The following is a 15,949-nucleotide window of genomic DNA, read 5'->3' as shown; positions in this document are numbered from 1 at the left end:
ATTCACTCCAGAGATAAAATGATAATTCTCCCACTCTACTAAACTCTGTCATTCACTGAAATTGGAAGAGAATCGGTTTAACCTTAAACTGCGTAGAGGGTTCTTTACTGTCAGAGCGGTAAGGATGTGGGATTCTCTTCCACTAGCAGTGGTATCAGCAGGGAGTGTTAAGAGTTTAAAAAAACGATTAGATGGCCACCTTAATGATCACAACATACAGGGATATACAATGTACTATTGACATAAACACAAGCACACTCACCCACCACAGGTTGAACTGGATAGACTGGTGTCTTTAAATGAAAATATATGCCAAAACCTTCAGTTTTTCATCTAATAAGCTTTTAATCCCACCTCCAATCTACTCCAGCTAGGCCCAGAGCTTGGTCCTAAATATATGTAGTAAGTCTTTCCTTTTGGAAACTGCCTAAACTGCATTACCTACACTTTGCCTTCATGTGACATTGGTTACCATGCAACAACTCAGCATGACACACATGTTGTGGCAGCTGTAAGAGCATTTGTTCTGCTTGGTCTTTAAAGGGGCATGCTACTTGTCTCCTGCCCCCTGTAGAGGACACCACTTGAGATTCACACACATGTCTTGAACATAATTGAGTGTTCTTTGTAAAGTGAAATATAATTACATTCACTACGCTCTGGGTAAATTTCCCTTGCAAACTGCAACCTGCAAGAGAGAAGCCCATTTGCCTTTAGTAAGTCAACCCCCATATATATGCAAAAGTACCTGAAGAAGGTCAAATGAAAGTCTGCAAATGCAGGTCAACTGTACTTGCCATTAATTCTACATTTTGTAAAAGCTTGGCAAACTAATGTCAAAATCATGCTGCATGTGCCCATTAAATCCCATCAATACAGGCCCTTACAAGCAAAGGCAATCTGAGGAATTTGTATGCTAATTATATGTCTAATTATATGTCTGTAAGGGTGTCTTGGGTCCTTAAATGCCTTACTTAACTCCCCAAAAAAAAACACAGGTGACTTAAGCTGGCAATAGATGGAGTGATTTTCTTTCCTGCAACCATGGGTTGCAGGGAAGAATATTGCTCTATTCCCCCATCAACACAGTCAGTCACAGTGATTACTGCTAACGCTTGTAATAGCCGTTAGCAATAATCACATTTTAAATCTAACAGGCTAGTTGTACCCAAGTTGATCAATTGATTAACTTATTCAGCCTGCCTGTACATGGTTTGAATCTCGGCCGGTCCCTGCTTGGAGAACTTGGGGATAGATCCTGGTTTGTTCACCAACCTCAATAAAACATCCAAACAAAGAAAAAAGTGAAGATCGCACAATGTGTTAACTAAAAACGTCCTTTTTTTGTTTACTCCTGTTCCATTATAACAGGAGCCAAAGAAAATGCCTGGTATTCCAAGTATAGAGGAACAATTGACTCAATCCATGTGACAGCTCTGGGCCAATCAATGCTGTGAGTAGCTTTGTGTAAACTTTGACTGATTGATTTTCCTTCTGCTACTAGAAGCTGAATAAAGTGGTCAGGGAGCAAATGAACTACAGCTATAAATCTGTGGAGGTCTGCATTAAAGTGAACCTGTCATTTTATCCTGCGTGCCAAAACAATTGGTTCTTTGTTTTTTACTTTCAGTTAAAGAAAGAGTTTATTTTTAGTCAGATAGACACTGTGATACAGAGTGATCAGCAAAGCAAAACCAGTAGCCGTGGAACGTAAACAAATATGGCTGTCCCCATAAGCATCCCATTGAAACCTAGGAACAACATTTTTACTGTAAAAATAGGCCCCAACAATGAACTTCTTTAATTTTTTCCTCCATTTTAGTTTGTTTAGTACACCATTGGAAGCATTATTTCATACCTGTTTAATATGCAAAAAAATAAATAAACTGTTGATCGTGTAAGAAATTCAAAATTGTCCTGTACTCACTTAACTTGGGTTATCTCAAAAAGCCCTCCTAGTTCATATGTTGGACCACAGAATGATTAGCTATTATTTTGTAGAGATCCTAGAGTGAAAATAGAGTAATTTAGCAAATTACACTAAACAGAGTAATACCATGATACTGTGGGATTTATTTACTAAAGGCAACTCCAGTTTGCACTATAAGTGCAGTCACTGTAGATCTGAGGGGGACATGCAAGGAAAATAAAAAACAGCATTTTTGCTTGCACATGATTGGATGAAAAAATCGGCAGGGCTTCATCTCATTTCAGATCTTTCCCTCAGATCTACAGCGACTGCACTTTCAAGTGCTCTTGCAGTGCACTTGTAGTGCAAAGTGGATTTTCCTTTAGTAAATAAACCTCTGTGTGTTGTCACAGGACTTAAAAGCTTGGTGCATATACGGCAAACCAACCGGTATTATATTTTTATACTTGTAGGGATAAAGGGATAAAACATTTGGAAATTTGCATGTATTATAGAGATGTATTGCATTTTTTTTTACTTTTCCTGAACTCGTATCTAAACTGAATTTTTTTTTTTTGATTATTCTGAAAGGAGCGGGGAAGTATTAAAACAGCTTGCTGTGCCCATGTAAGAGAGAATCACCCAACCATCTATATGTCCTGGTGACACTTGTTACCATTAAAAAAGTGGGGTGAAATCCAATTTTTTACGGCTGCCACAGAAACGGAAAGTATAGGCGACATTTTTTGTTTAATTTGGGTTTCAAGGACAGGGAGTGTAGGCAATTCTCCCAAATGGAACAGACCAAAAAAAAAAACTGACAGGGGTCTTGCCCTTTTTTTTCTCTATCCAAAACTAAAAAGAAGTCTTGGATATATTTTAGTAAACATTGGTAGAATTGTTTAACCACTTCAATACTAGGCACTTTCATCCCCTTCCTGCCTAGGCCAATTTTCAGCTTTCAGTGCTGTTGCACTTTGAATGACATGTCATGCAACACTTTATATTACATATTTTATATATTTTTTGAGACAGGAAGAGCTTTCTTTTGATGGTATTTTATCACCACTAGGTTTTTTATTTTTTGATAAACAAACAAAAAAAAAAAGGTTTTCTTAGTTTCTGTTATAAAATTTTGTAAATAAGTAGTGTTTCTGCTTCACTGATAGGTGCTGATGAGGCTGCACCGATGAGCACTGATGATGATGCAATGATGTGCACTGATGAGGCCGCACTGATGGGCACTGATGAGGCTGCACTGATGGGCACTGATGAGTCTGCACTGATGGGCACTGATAAGGGTGCACTGATGTGGCTGCACTGATGGGCACTGATGAGGCAGCACTGACAAACACTGATAAGCTGCACTCATGGGCACTCATGAGGCGGCACTGTTTGGCACAGATGAGGCTGCACTGATAGGGAGCACTGATGGGCACTGATAGGTGGCACTGATGGGCACTGATAGGAGGCGTTGATGGGGACTAATAGGCAGCACTAATGGGCACTGATGAGCTGCATTGATAGGCACTGGTGGGGCTGCACAGATAATCAGGGTACTGATAATCAGTGCCCTGGTTATCAGTGTAAACAGTGTGCTGACAGGCTTGCCGGTTATCAGTACTCCATTCCTCACACAGACACAGCATGTGAGGAAAGGACTAATAACTGCCAAGTCTGTTTACATGTGATCAGCTGTATTTGGACACTAAAAAATTGATTTGTGATCAGTTGTTTCTGAGGTACAAAGCTAAATGAGCACAGCCCTACTGCAAGGGAGGACTTTTTCATTTTCTGGAGTTCAGCTTCAACTGATTAGAAGTAACATCCACCATTTTTGTACACTCATGAAAGTGTTTGGTAAGTTTATCATTCTTAGCCTTATGTCTAGTGTCTAGTGGGATCCATATATGAGCTCCTTTGCAGACAGCCAGGTTTCTGAGGACATCTTGGCAAAGATCCTGGATGATGATGAAGAAACTAAGAGGTAGAGCCGTCTCAGCTTTTTCATACTGAAATTCATCCAATACAACAGACAATAAACAAGATACAGAATGACTGGATGCCTGTTCCTGAATGACACTGGTATATACAGTGGTTCTAATTGAAATCAAAATGACTATGTTATGGGGAATCACACTAAAAGTGTAGTTATTTTTCAGAAGGTGAAGTTAGCCTGTGGAAATGTAAATACTGCATGAGCATCTTATCTGCTTCTTTTCTTGTATCATTTTACCCCACGTGACCAATTTTTACATTACCACTATAAGTCTGATTATTCACTGAAAACGTTGCTGTTACTAAAATAACAAAGTAATGTTTGGGGGACAAACTAGGCCTTTTGGCAATATTGTCTTGCAACAACTATATAAAAAATGCTTTTATTTTTCCTTTTTTGACCAGTGTTAGTATAAAAAAATATTGTAAATAAAAAGTATACATTTCATTCTAAATGTATCCACTTCCAGACTAGGTCTTTTTTTGCACTTTTTATTTACATGTAAGAATCAGTATTTTTTGCTAGAAAATTACTTAGAACCCTAAAACATTTTATATTTGTTTAACCACTTCCTGCCCGGCCTATAGCAGTATGAAGGCCGGGCGGTGGTTCTGTTATTCTTACTGGGCGTCATATGATGTCCAGCAGGATAACAGGCCAGTGCGCCCGTCATACTGCTGTAGGCCGGGCGGGAAGTGGTTAAAGAATCGTTGGTGCTGTGTCTTTCTGACACACCGCATCTCCGATCATGGTAAGGAGCCTCTGACGGAGGCTCCTTACCATGTGATCAGCTGTGACCAATCACAGCTGGTCACAGCGTGAACCAGGAAGTGCCAGTAAATGGCTTTCCTCGGTTTGCGCTGACAGGGAGAGATGATTGGCGGCTCTCCCTGTCAGAGGGGGGTCTGCTCTGATCAGCACATTGATTATCAGCGCAGCCCCCATGAGAGGTGCCCATCAGCTGCCAATAAGTGCCCATCAGATGCCAGTCTGTGCCCCATCAGTAACCCCTGTCAGTGCCCAAAGTGCCAATCAGTGCCCATAAATGTGCCAATCAGTGCCCCATCAGTAATGCCTGTCAGTACCCTTCAGATGCCAATCACTAGTAATGCCCGTCAGTAGCTCCTCATCAGTGCTGCCTATCCAGTGCCATCTATTAGTGCCCATCAGTGCCCATTGGTGCCAACTATCAGTGCCCATCAGTGCCGCCTATCAGTGCCCATCAGTGCCACCTATCAGTGCCGCCTATCAGTGCCCATCAGTGCCGCCTATCAGTACCCATCAGTGTGGCCTATCAGTGCCAACTATTAGTGCCCATCAGTGCCACCTATCAGTGCCCATCAGTGCCACCTATCAGTGCCCATCAGCCCTGCCTATCTGTGCCCATCAATTCTGCATATCAGTGTAGCCTATTGGTGCCCTTCAGTGGTGCAGATCAGTGCCGCCTATCAGTGCCCATCAATTCTATATATCAGTGCCTCCTCATCAGTTCCACCTTATCAGTGCCCATCAGTGCTGCCTCATCGCTGCCCATTAGTGCAGCCTCATCAGTGCCTGTCAGTGGAGGAGAAAACAATTTTATGACAGAAACAAAGAAAAACTTTTATTTTCAAAAATGTTGGTCTTTTTTAGTTTGCTTAGCAAAAAGTAAAAACCGCAGAGGTGATCAAATACCACCAAAAGAAAGCTCTATTTGTGGGAAGAAAATGATAAAAATTTAGTTACAGTTCTGGTACAGTGTTGTATGACCTCGCATGTGTCATTCAAAATGCGACAGCACTGAAACCTGAAAATTGTCCTGGGCAGGAAGGGGGGAAAGTGCCCGGCATTGGAGTGGTTAAAGCAGAGGTCATATAGAATAAAATGGCGGTCCTTGGCGGTCCCCTCCTTCTGCTTGTAAAAGCAGTCCAGTGGCTAGTTAGCTGCTAGAATTGCTTTTACAAGAGAGCTGACTGCTGGCTCAAAAAAACAGTGCCAGGGTGATGCAGGCATCATCCAGTATAACCATGAAAAATCCAGCTATGTACAGATACGTCGCTGGTCCTGAAGTGGGTATCCTATTTAAAAATTACAATAAAATATAGAATCTGTTACAAGACATGTCAAAGTTATTTGCAAATGATCCTCTTCTTCTGGGGTCCCCTGGTGGCGCTACTAGCTCCTCCCCGCATCAGGAAACCACCTAGAACAAGCGCTATCTATGGGGTACACGTGTGGATGCGCTCCCGAGTCCAGCTTTTGCGTCCATAGATACAGAAAGCCGGACTCGGCCCCGCCCCCAGGTGCCTGCATCATTGGATTTGATTGACAGCAGTGGGAGCCAATGGCTGCGCTGCTATCAATCTATCCAATCAAGAGCCGAGACCCCGGCCAGAGAGGGTGTGCGCATCTCCGGCATGGGAACGAACGGGCTCAGGTGAGTAAAAAGGGGTGGCTGGGGGGCTGCTCAGTGACAGACGTTTGCATAGGATGCATTAAAGTGAAAAAACATGAGGGTTTACAACCCCTTTAAGTAAGGGTTTATAAATGGTTTAAAAAGAAAACATTTGATCACAACATTTTTATTTTACTTGTAAGGTTTCTTTATTGCATGTCATATGTAATGATAGATTGTTACACTGTGTTACTCAATGACACTTGTAGGCAATCTGTAAATGCAGTGTTACAAAGGAGCAGTTGAACTTTGACTGCTGTCATTGCTATGTAATACAAAGCAATACCTAGCTCTAATTTTGACAGCCAGAATTAGCAGCAATAGCATCCTAAAAACTTTGCTGAAGTTTTTTAGGACAAATCTCCAATGTTTAAAATCCTCAGGTGGTTAAAATCACTTAAGCTAACTATACGGGACTCGGGCTGAACGAAAAAACTGAACCAATTCCCCCCATCAACACATTCGGGTTGGATATGGGAATCCTCCCCTCTGTGTCATTGTATTCTGCTAGTGGGACTCCTCCCCCATCAACTGGCTGCAATACTGATCGAAGAAAAATTTTCCAGCGAGACGATTCATGAGAAGTCGATTGCTTGATTCAATTCTCATGAATAGGAAAGGCCATAGATGGATCAAAATTCAGCCTGTCCCTGCTGAACCAGACAAATATTAAACCATCTATGGACAGCTTTAGAGAACTGAGAGAGCAAATCACCTAATGTCCTCCCCTTCTTCTTGGTAAGTAAAGAAGCATTATTACCTCTGTCATGTAAGCAGGAAGAAGACTTTATGTATTAATAAAACGAAAAACTGTTTTGGTCAACTTTTACTCATATGTTTAACCATTTGGCTACTGGGCACTTTCACCCCCTTTCTGCCCAAGCCAATTTCCAGCTTTCAGCACTGTCACACTTTGAGTGACAAGTGCACTGTCATGCAGAACTGTACCCATAAGGGGCTGCACTTATGGGCATTGATAGGCTGCACTGATGGGCACTGATGAGGCTGCACTGTTGGGCACTGATGATGCGACACTGATGGGCACTGATAGGTGACACTGATGAACAATGATAGGCGGAACTGATGAACATTGATAGGAGGCACTGATAGGCAGCACTTATGGACACTTATTGGCAGCACTGATTGGCACTGATTGGCAGCACTGATTGGCAGCACTGATGGGCACTGATAGGCAGCACTGATGAACACTCATAGGTGGCACTGATGAACACTGATAGGCGGCACTGATAGGCAGCACTTATGGACACTGATTGGCAGCACTGATGGGCACTGATAGGCAACACTGATGAACACTGATAGGCGGCACTGATGAACACTGATAGGCGGCACTGATAGGCAGCACTTATGGATACTGATTGGCAGCACTGATGGGCACTTATTGGCACTGATTGGCAGCACTGATGGGCACTGATAGGCAGCACTGATGGGCACTGATGAGGCTGCACTGTTGGGCACTGATGATGCGACACTGATGGGCACTGATAGGTGACACTGATGAACACTGATAGGCGGAACTGATGAACACTGATAGGCGGCACTGATAGGCAGCACTTAGGGACACTTATTGGCAGCACTGATTGGCACTGATTGGCAGGACTGATGGGTACTGATAGGCAGGACTGATGAACACTGATAGGTGGCACTGATGAACACTTATAGGCGGCACTGATAGGCAGCACTTATGGACACTGATTGGCAGCACTGATGGGCACTTATTGGCACTGATTGGCAGCACTGATGGGCACTGATAGGCAGCACTGATGGGCACTGTTGGGGCTGCACCAGTAATCAGGACTCTGATCAGTGCCCTGATTATCAGTGTAGATTTCCCTTTTCACACTTCACACTTTTCACACTTCACACAGATACAGACTCTCGCCTTTCCTCATGCTGTGGCAGTGGGACACCCTCTCAGAAATGGGCGACCTCGCTGTAGCCGTCATTCGGCTATACCGCGGTCGGCAAGTGGTTAATAGTCCTACAATAACAATACTGCTGCATGAAAACATATCTGTATCATTCTGTATGTGTACAGAATGTTGTGATGTTGTTACTTAGCCCTTGCCAAATACAACAATTTTTTTTCACAGAAGCTTCATTATTGAAAACCATGTTCACTCATCATTTTCTCCATTATCATTTTTCCTATCATTCACATTAACTGTAGAGGAAATCAGTTATAGGGGAAATATATGGGCTGTCACTGTAGGCCTTCTTCTGAAAATGCTAGTTGCTTGAATTCAGTATGTGCATCACACATGAGGAACAAAATGTCACATGTCATGTCAGTTCACTCATAAGTCCCCCCGATTTGCATACTTGTTTGGATCAGTCAGGAAATCAACCTTTTCCAAAGTTTAGGTCAAAAATAGAAATGTACCATTTCCCTATAGTACAGATTTATTATTTATATGCCTAAAATTATTATGGCAAAACGTTTGTTAACACTGTGAAATGGAACAAATGACCTGCTGTGAATGCAACATATTTCTGATAAAGCGTTACTTTTTGCAATAGCAAAAACATGACTCTAGGGGTCCCTTATGTTCTGAAATATACTTTTGTAAAGCAGCAATAGCTTACACAGATATATAATACAAATATATCTATGTATAGCTCATGCATCTCTGCCACATGTTTATAAAAGTAATCAGTATACCAAAGTTCAACCCCCCGTAACTAAGATAGCACAGGCAGTGGAAGAAGGCAATTGGTATTGAGCTTGAAAAATAAAATAACTCAGAATAACTTTTTTTTTGTTATCCTGTCACATATAGTTACAATGCTGATTCTATAAAGGAATCTGTAACATATTCCTATTGCTGTGTAATACCTGTATATAAAATATAAGTATATAGCACTCTTTTTAGTTTTAGATAAAGTTGTAGGAAATTAGAACCACTGTCAAGTTTTATTATTTAGTGTCCTCACTGAGGAGATTTACTCTGACCATTGTCATTGGAACAGAAATGATAGAAAACCAACATTTTAAAGGTGTCATCAGAAAAGGAGGTTTGGGTACATTTTCCATTGGGACAGCTGTCCTGATTATAACTGTCTACGAATGGAGTAACCCTTACTTTCTGGAGATTTTTCTCTCACATCATGTAGATTTTCTGAGAAAAGAACTAATGGAAAATCTTCCCAATGGGATACATACAAGAAAAAACAATCACCTGAAAGGATTTAACGTTTTCCTACTTTATCCATAACAAAAAAAGGTTTTGGCTATACATACAGGTAAAAGGTAAATTGTATGTAAAAAAAAAAAAAAAATCACAAACACCCACATCATGGGTGCTGATCCCAGTCAACACCCTTAGATTATGAAGCTCATTCCCCACACCATTGATGCCACTGATCCTTGCGCTTCCTGACACTCGCTGTGGGAGTTATTGGTGAGGAGGTGGGGGGTGGGAGAGTTCCCTCCCCTCACCCAGGTCCCCCCCTTACCCATCTTCCTTTTCCCCCTTCTTTCTCCACCCGCTTCTCCCTTTTTTTTTCCCTTTCCTCTTTTTCTCTTTCTCATCTCTTTTTTCCTCATTTCTATTTTAAGCTAATTATCTCAGCGAAGCCTCCTACAACTGCGCACCCACCACTGATTCTATGTTTGTTTATTCTTCCCTCTTTTGTAAGCTACAGTTACTTTAGTTTATGGGGCTTTTTCTACCCCCTCTATTTTGTTCCAAAACTACAGCTCAGTGCACACTTTCTATGAATATTACTTGGGGTAGTTTCCTTGATAACCTTTAAAATGTTGACTATAGAGATAAGACGCTCGCCCTTGTCAAGGTCTTTGAACATCAACAGATTTTACATGCATTTATTATGATGAGTGTTGTTTCTACAAACGTTGCTGAAAAATGTTACTGAAAAATGTTACTGATGATTGTATTCACTGCACCTTTGTGTAATCCTAGGCCTTGGGAGCATGCATCTACATCCCTTTTCTAATAAAATATTTGTGGTATTAAAAATTACAAACAATCATGTGCACTTTGTATTTATTCTTTTTTCAACAGGAACAACTGTGCCAGAGGATACAAATAATTTCCAACAGGTTTGTGGATCTGGAGTTATAGGTGTATATATGGATGAGTAGGGACCACTGTTATACGTATGCACAATAACTAGTTCATGTACAAAATGCACATACACAGGACATGGCCTTTATTACCTGTTTATAGTAAAGTGCACCCAAATATAAAACAGGCAAATAGCCATATAGTGCAGGATTGCTACCGAAATGTATGTTTTTCACAGTGCTCAGATGTACTTGGAAATAGGATTTGGTTATAAACTCTTGCTCATGGTTTGCAAACTTTGCAGCAAACCCTATTGAAATCTAGGGGGGGGGGGGTTATTCTTTGTATTTAATTCTGGACATTTGTAGGGCTAATAAACAAGTTTTTATGAAACTAGAGAGTACAAAATCAGTGTCATCTGTGTATGGCAGCCAATCAGCTTCTAACTTCAGCTTGTTCAATTAAGCTTTGACAAAAAAAAAACTGGAAGCTGATTGGTTTCTATGCAGAGCTGCACCGGTTTTTGCACTCTCCAGTTTTAGTAAATCAAGTACTGTATCTGTCAGCTCTCCCTAACAACTCCAAAACACAATTAGATTATGGCTACTATGAGCCCATCCTTTTATAGAAATGGGGTTGGATTATACATTCTTTCAAATGATTGGCTTTTGTACGTCATCTGACCAGTAAAATGTAAAATAAATAGGTAAGTAGCAGTTAAGCCCTCAAGATGTCTGTCCCCATTGTAAATATACTCTTAAGCCTCGTACACACAATCAGATTGTTGGCCAAAAAAGCGTCAGACTTTTGTCCGAAGGGTGTGTGCCAGGAACTTGTCTTCAATACAAACGGTACACAATTGTCGGCCAACAAACACAAACGTAATGACGTACTACGAGGAATTTCAGCTCTTGAGCACCACCCTTTGGGCACCTTTTGCTAATGTCATGTTTGGTGAGCATTGATTCTGAGCATGCGTGTTTGTACTTTAAACTTTTGTGTGACGGACTTGTGTACAGACCATAGGAAAATCTGACAACAGACAGGCTGAAAATTTACTAGCCTGCCATCCAACATTTGTTGGCGGAAAGTTGAACAACTATTGTCTAATGGAGTACTAACGGTTGGATTTTAAGCCAACAGTCTGTCATCACACAATTCTGAAAATCTGATCGTGTGTACAAGGCTTAAGTGTATTTTAATGCTCATGTTCTGACAATTGTGCCATGCAGTTATGAGGCTTTTGCCACTTATGCTCTTAAAATTACATAATTTTCCTGTGATAAATATATATGTCACTTGCTCTATTGTAAGGAGCACTTGCCAGGGTGTGATTTGTGAGCTGAGAGATAAAAGCACAAAGTTAGTATGCAAATAACTCCTGCAGGCATTTTTAAACTGTCAGTTCTTTGTCTTTAACTAGATGTGTAGTTTTCTTTACACAAAGAACCAAAAAATAGAACGGAAGATTAGTGAATTCAATCTGCAATCTAGTCTAAGTCACTCCTGATGTCTAATCTGCTTGGGAAGCGATGCGCCAATCACAATTACAATTGGTTTTACCAGAATATCTCTCAAATCTTTCTTGAACAATTATCTTTCAAAAAACAGTGAAAAAAAGAAAGAAATCCATTTTAATTTAATTTTTTGCCTCTGACATTCAAATGTGGGACAAAAAAACTTAATCAGCTATTGCTTTCAGGATGATTACACAGTGAATCACAAAAACTGGAAAAAATGAATGCAGCATATGTTCAAAATAAATGTGTCTGATTCATACTTTTACATTCTGAAACCATTTGTGTCACAGTGAGAGAAAGAATAGAATACTTTGACATTTCGTTATTAGTTATAATCCGATTGATGTTATTATGCCATTACAATGTGCATACATAAGCAAATAAACATTTATCTGAACGTCAAGCTTTATTTCCAGAAAAGTGGCTCATGAGACAAGACTTTGTGTGGAGGTGACTTACAGTACCAGCGGGTGTGGACGTAGGCTACCACCATAACAATGGGTTTGCATCAAGGATCCAATCAAACTAGTGAAATTATCCATATAGAAATAGTGGTTTGCTGTACACATTCATTTCTTTACCATTAGTAAACCTCATATGTTTTAGCAAACTACCTTTTTGTCCAAAACCAGATTATGTAGGTGGTTACCTTTTCTTTGCAAGGACAGTTACAGTGATGATTAGGGTATAACTTTCAGGGGTACAGTTGTCCCAGGCTTATGGGGAAAGGGGACAAACCAACTACCTTTTTATTAATTAGCTGTGTACTGGCATTATACTCTACAGAATGGATCACATTTTCTAAGCTTTTCTTTTGGGCAAGTTTCTAATGGTCCACTGAGGAAGATAAAACTTTATGATGCTATATTTTGGAGACAAACTGTTCCTGGATAGCAATTAGTGTTTTACACCCTTGTCTGTTTCTTTTAGTTCAACTATTGAATTATAATGCTATTGCTGCATCAATAATGATGTCATTTATTGTGGGGGCCTCCCCATTTCATTAGTGGTGCAAGTGCAGAGCCTAGGGCCTATGGGCCTAGGTGCAGTTGTACCCCATGTTCTTGCCAGCACTGTGCATGACATTCACATAGATATTTCCCTTCTGACATTACCATATTGCCCTTCATATACCTTCCCTAAAGCCACATGTCCTACTTCTGCAGTGAAATCCCCATTGTTGCTGTCACACAATTAAATGCCAAGACATTGCTCTGTCAAAATAAAGACCTGTTGCAGTCAGCTCGGAGAGGAAGCTGCACACTCAATAAAATGAATGCCTGTCTTATATAAATGGCAAACAAAGGATTATCAGTCAAAGTACAAAATCTTTCCAGTAGAATTTCAGTGCATAATCCAACCATCTGTCGACCAGTTGTGGAGCAAAATTACGATTTAGTGAATTGCTTTAAAAAACCCTTAGCCGTATTGTAGCTACATTTATCTGCCATTGACATTATCTACCGAGTTACATTATGTCTGCTTTAAAAACCACAAGGAATCTGACACTTGCCACTGGCAAGGCAAACATGTTTCCTCAGATCATGCACAAGACCTTTTCCTTTGCATTTCCCTTAATCACTTCATGCAATTATTAAGGGAGGATCTATTTTTTTTTTATCTTAGCACTTACATAATTACTTTTCCGAACCACTGGCACTGAATCCACAAATGTAACCATTGTGCTTTATATTATCATACATTATTTCAGAAGCTGACTCATTCTCTCTAAAAAAAAAATGCCTCCAGAAAATGCTGTAGTGATTTGTTTTGAGCATTTTTGAATTGTTAATTTCATCACATGTTTGGGGGCTTTCAAACACATATTTTCCTTATCTGAGCATGACAGGTCTGCCTCCCTTTTTCTTCAGCTCTAGCTGTCTGAAACAAGATATGTCATTCTATTTTATGGAAAACATGAACCCATCTATTTTTCAAGTGTATGATTTAAGTAGCATAAGCAGTAACACGGGAGAACACAATAGAGCGTAAAACCAATACTCCTGTCTCCGGTAAACAACAAAAACTGTGGATGTTTTTAATCTCAAAGTTTTATTGGAAGCCAATGCTTGCTAAACAGTCTTAATTGTAACAACAGCCCTTTTATGGATTAAGTTTAAGCAGTGCGGTACAAATTGCTCATTTACGCAAAGGTGCTTTCAGCATGAAATATCTCACAGCAGCCTCCTTCCATTCCAGCAGGACACATCTTCTCCTCTTGCTGAATGGAATTTGAAATCCATTAATAAAAAAAAGTCATTGGTACTCGGAGCAATGGGTGGATTGCACAGCCACACTTTTTTTTTACTAAGATACCGGGCTAGGACGCAAAAAATCAAAATGTATAACAGTGTTTCAGTTCTTATGTGTGTCTATAGGACAGCGGTGCACACATCTGTGTTGCACACATCAGCAATCAAGAGATCAGTTGGTCACATTACACAGCTGGTCATTTAACATCAGGAAGGCAGAAATCATATGCATATCTAAGAAATGCTCACTGCAGCTAGCATCTCCTGCTATACAAGTACAAGCTATATGAAAACCTGGCTGGATGGAGAACATGCATGATGTTAATCACTTTACTTTCAGCAAACGTTTAGCCTTCTGCTAACAGTCCTATTACATGCTCCCATTCACAGAAACCTAACCTGGGCAAAGACAAGAAATGTTAACCAATTCATGCCTTGACAATACTGGCAGGACAGGAGGAAGCTGCTTGTGTTTGATAGTTAGGTGAGAGTTTTTAGAACATCTGTATTCTTCTCCCTGCTTGGCTGAGCCTAGCATTATGCTTTCAGCCCCCATTGCCCCCATGCCTTTGATTGCCTTACCTCCTTAAGTTCCTTAGCTACATCCTTCAAGTCTCCCAGGACTAATTCCAAATCATCCACAATATTCTTGATCTGTTCTTTCACCTTGGCTTTGGAGGATGGCCCCTCTGTCGGCGAGGATGTCCCCTTAGACTTTGCTGACATGCTGCAGTCCAACTCAAGGGAGCTTTATTAGAGGGTGACCGGCTGCAGCCCTCTCTGAGCGGCTGTCTCCCCGCATTTTCTTTCTCAGATCTCCCTCTTTCTCCTCTTTTTCCTCTCCCTGTTTACACAGTGCCATGAACTCCAATACAACTGCTCAGGGAATGGGCTGCAGACTAGTGGCGACTGCCGAGCGGTGCCTGCGTCACAACGCTTTTGCTAAATCAAGGGAAGAAAAAGTGCAAGATCCCAAAGTTCACCGTATGACATAAGACACCCTGTTTTAAGCGACGCCTAAACATCCATTGACTTTTTTTAACGGTGACAGTCACATCCTCTCACTGTGTGTGCTACTCTATACTCAGCAGCACGCCTACTGCTTGTTACTTGCTGCTTGCTTCACACACACACTCTCTCTACTCAGTTCTATGCTCCTGCATTACCGTATTTCTCATACTAATACAGCACTGGCATTACTATGCATTACCAAAGGGACCAGTGATAACAGGCAGATTTTTTTTTCCATATCACTCACATGAAGCACGCATTATGATTTATATGCTCCCAAAACATATAAAACACACTCCAAAAAAAAGAAAGAAGCATAATCCCAACATGTTTTTTACCACGTCAATAAAGAGCATCCATCATTTGTCATTTTACAAACTCTTGTCTCCAATTCAATCTAGCAATAGCTAATGGTTTGTGATAGTTCATTAGCTTGGCTAGGAAAACATACTTCCCTTTTATGCTGTATGCAGTGAAGCAGTGGGAGGTGAAGATGTCAGTGAAAAAGAATCCCCAGGGAGGCTGAAGGGTCATTCATACAAGAAGGATGCAATCCTTTCATTCTTCAGAAAAAAAAAATTATTGGAATAAAATGAAATTGAAGAGTGGCCGTGTCTCCTTTTTTACCTTCTTATTTTATAACCGTGGCTCAAGGGCTTTCTAAATTTATGACTCCTCGTTTATCAGGTTCAAATTAAATCAATAGTGAAACATGGCAACAGCTCTGCTTTATGGTTGCAGATGTGGGAAAGTCTCCTATATACTAAAAAAAAAAGAA

The 15,949-nt window shown here is 40.6% G+C and overlaps 1 protein-coding gene across 2 annotated transcripts in view; it reads right to left on the bottom strand.

The window, feature by feature from the left end:
- The window catches only part of PRR16 (proline rich 16), a 482,873-nt gene extending 467,525 nt beyond the window's left edge, over nucleotides 1-15,348 (bottom strand). For both annotated transcript variants that reach the window (XM_073624674.1, XM_073624676.1), the window contains exon 1: nucleotides 14,743-15,348. In XM_073624674.1, the coding sequence (XP_073480775.1) occupies nucleotides 14,743-14,886 (144 nt within the window). In that variant the 5' untranslated portion in view covers nucleotides 14,887-15,348. The remainder of the gene's footprint in view (nucleotides 1-14,742) is intronic.
- Nucleotides 15,349-15,949: the final 601 nt, after the last annotated feature.

Source organism: Aquarana catesbeiana, linkage group LG01 (assembly GCF_042186555.1).
Source record: "Aquarana catesbeiana isolate 2022-GZ linkage group LG01, ASM4218655v1, whole genome shotgun sequence".
NCBI lineage: Eukaryota > Metazoa > Chordata > Amphibia > Anura > Ranidae > Aquarana > Aquarana catesbeiana.
This window is presented reverse-complemented; position numbering and strand designations above follow the sequence as displayed.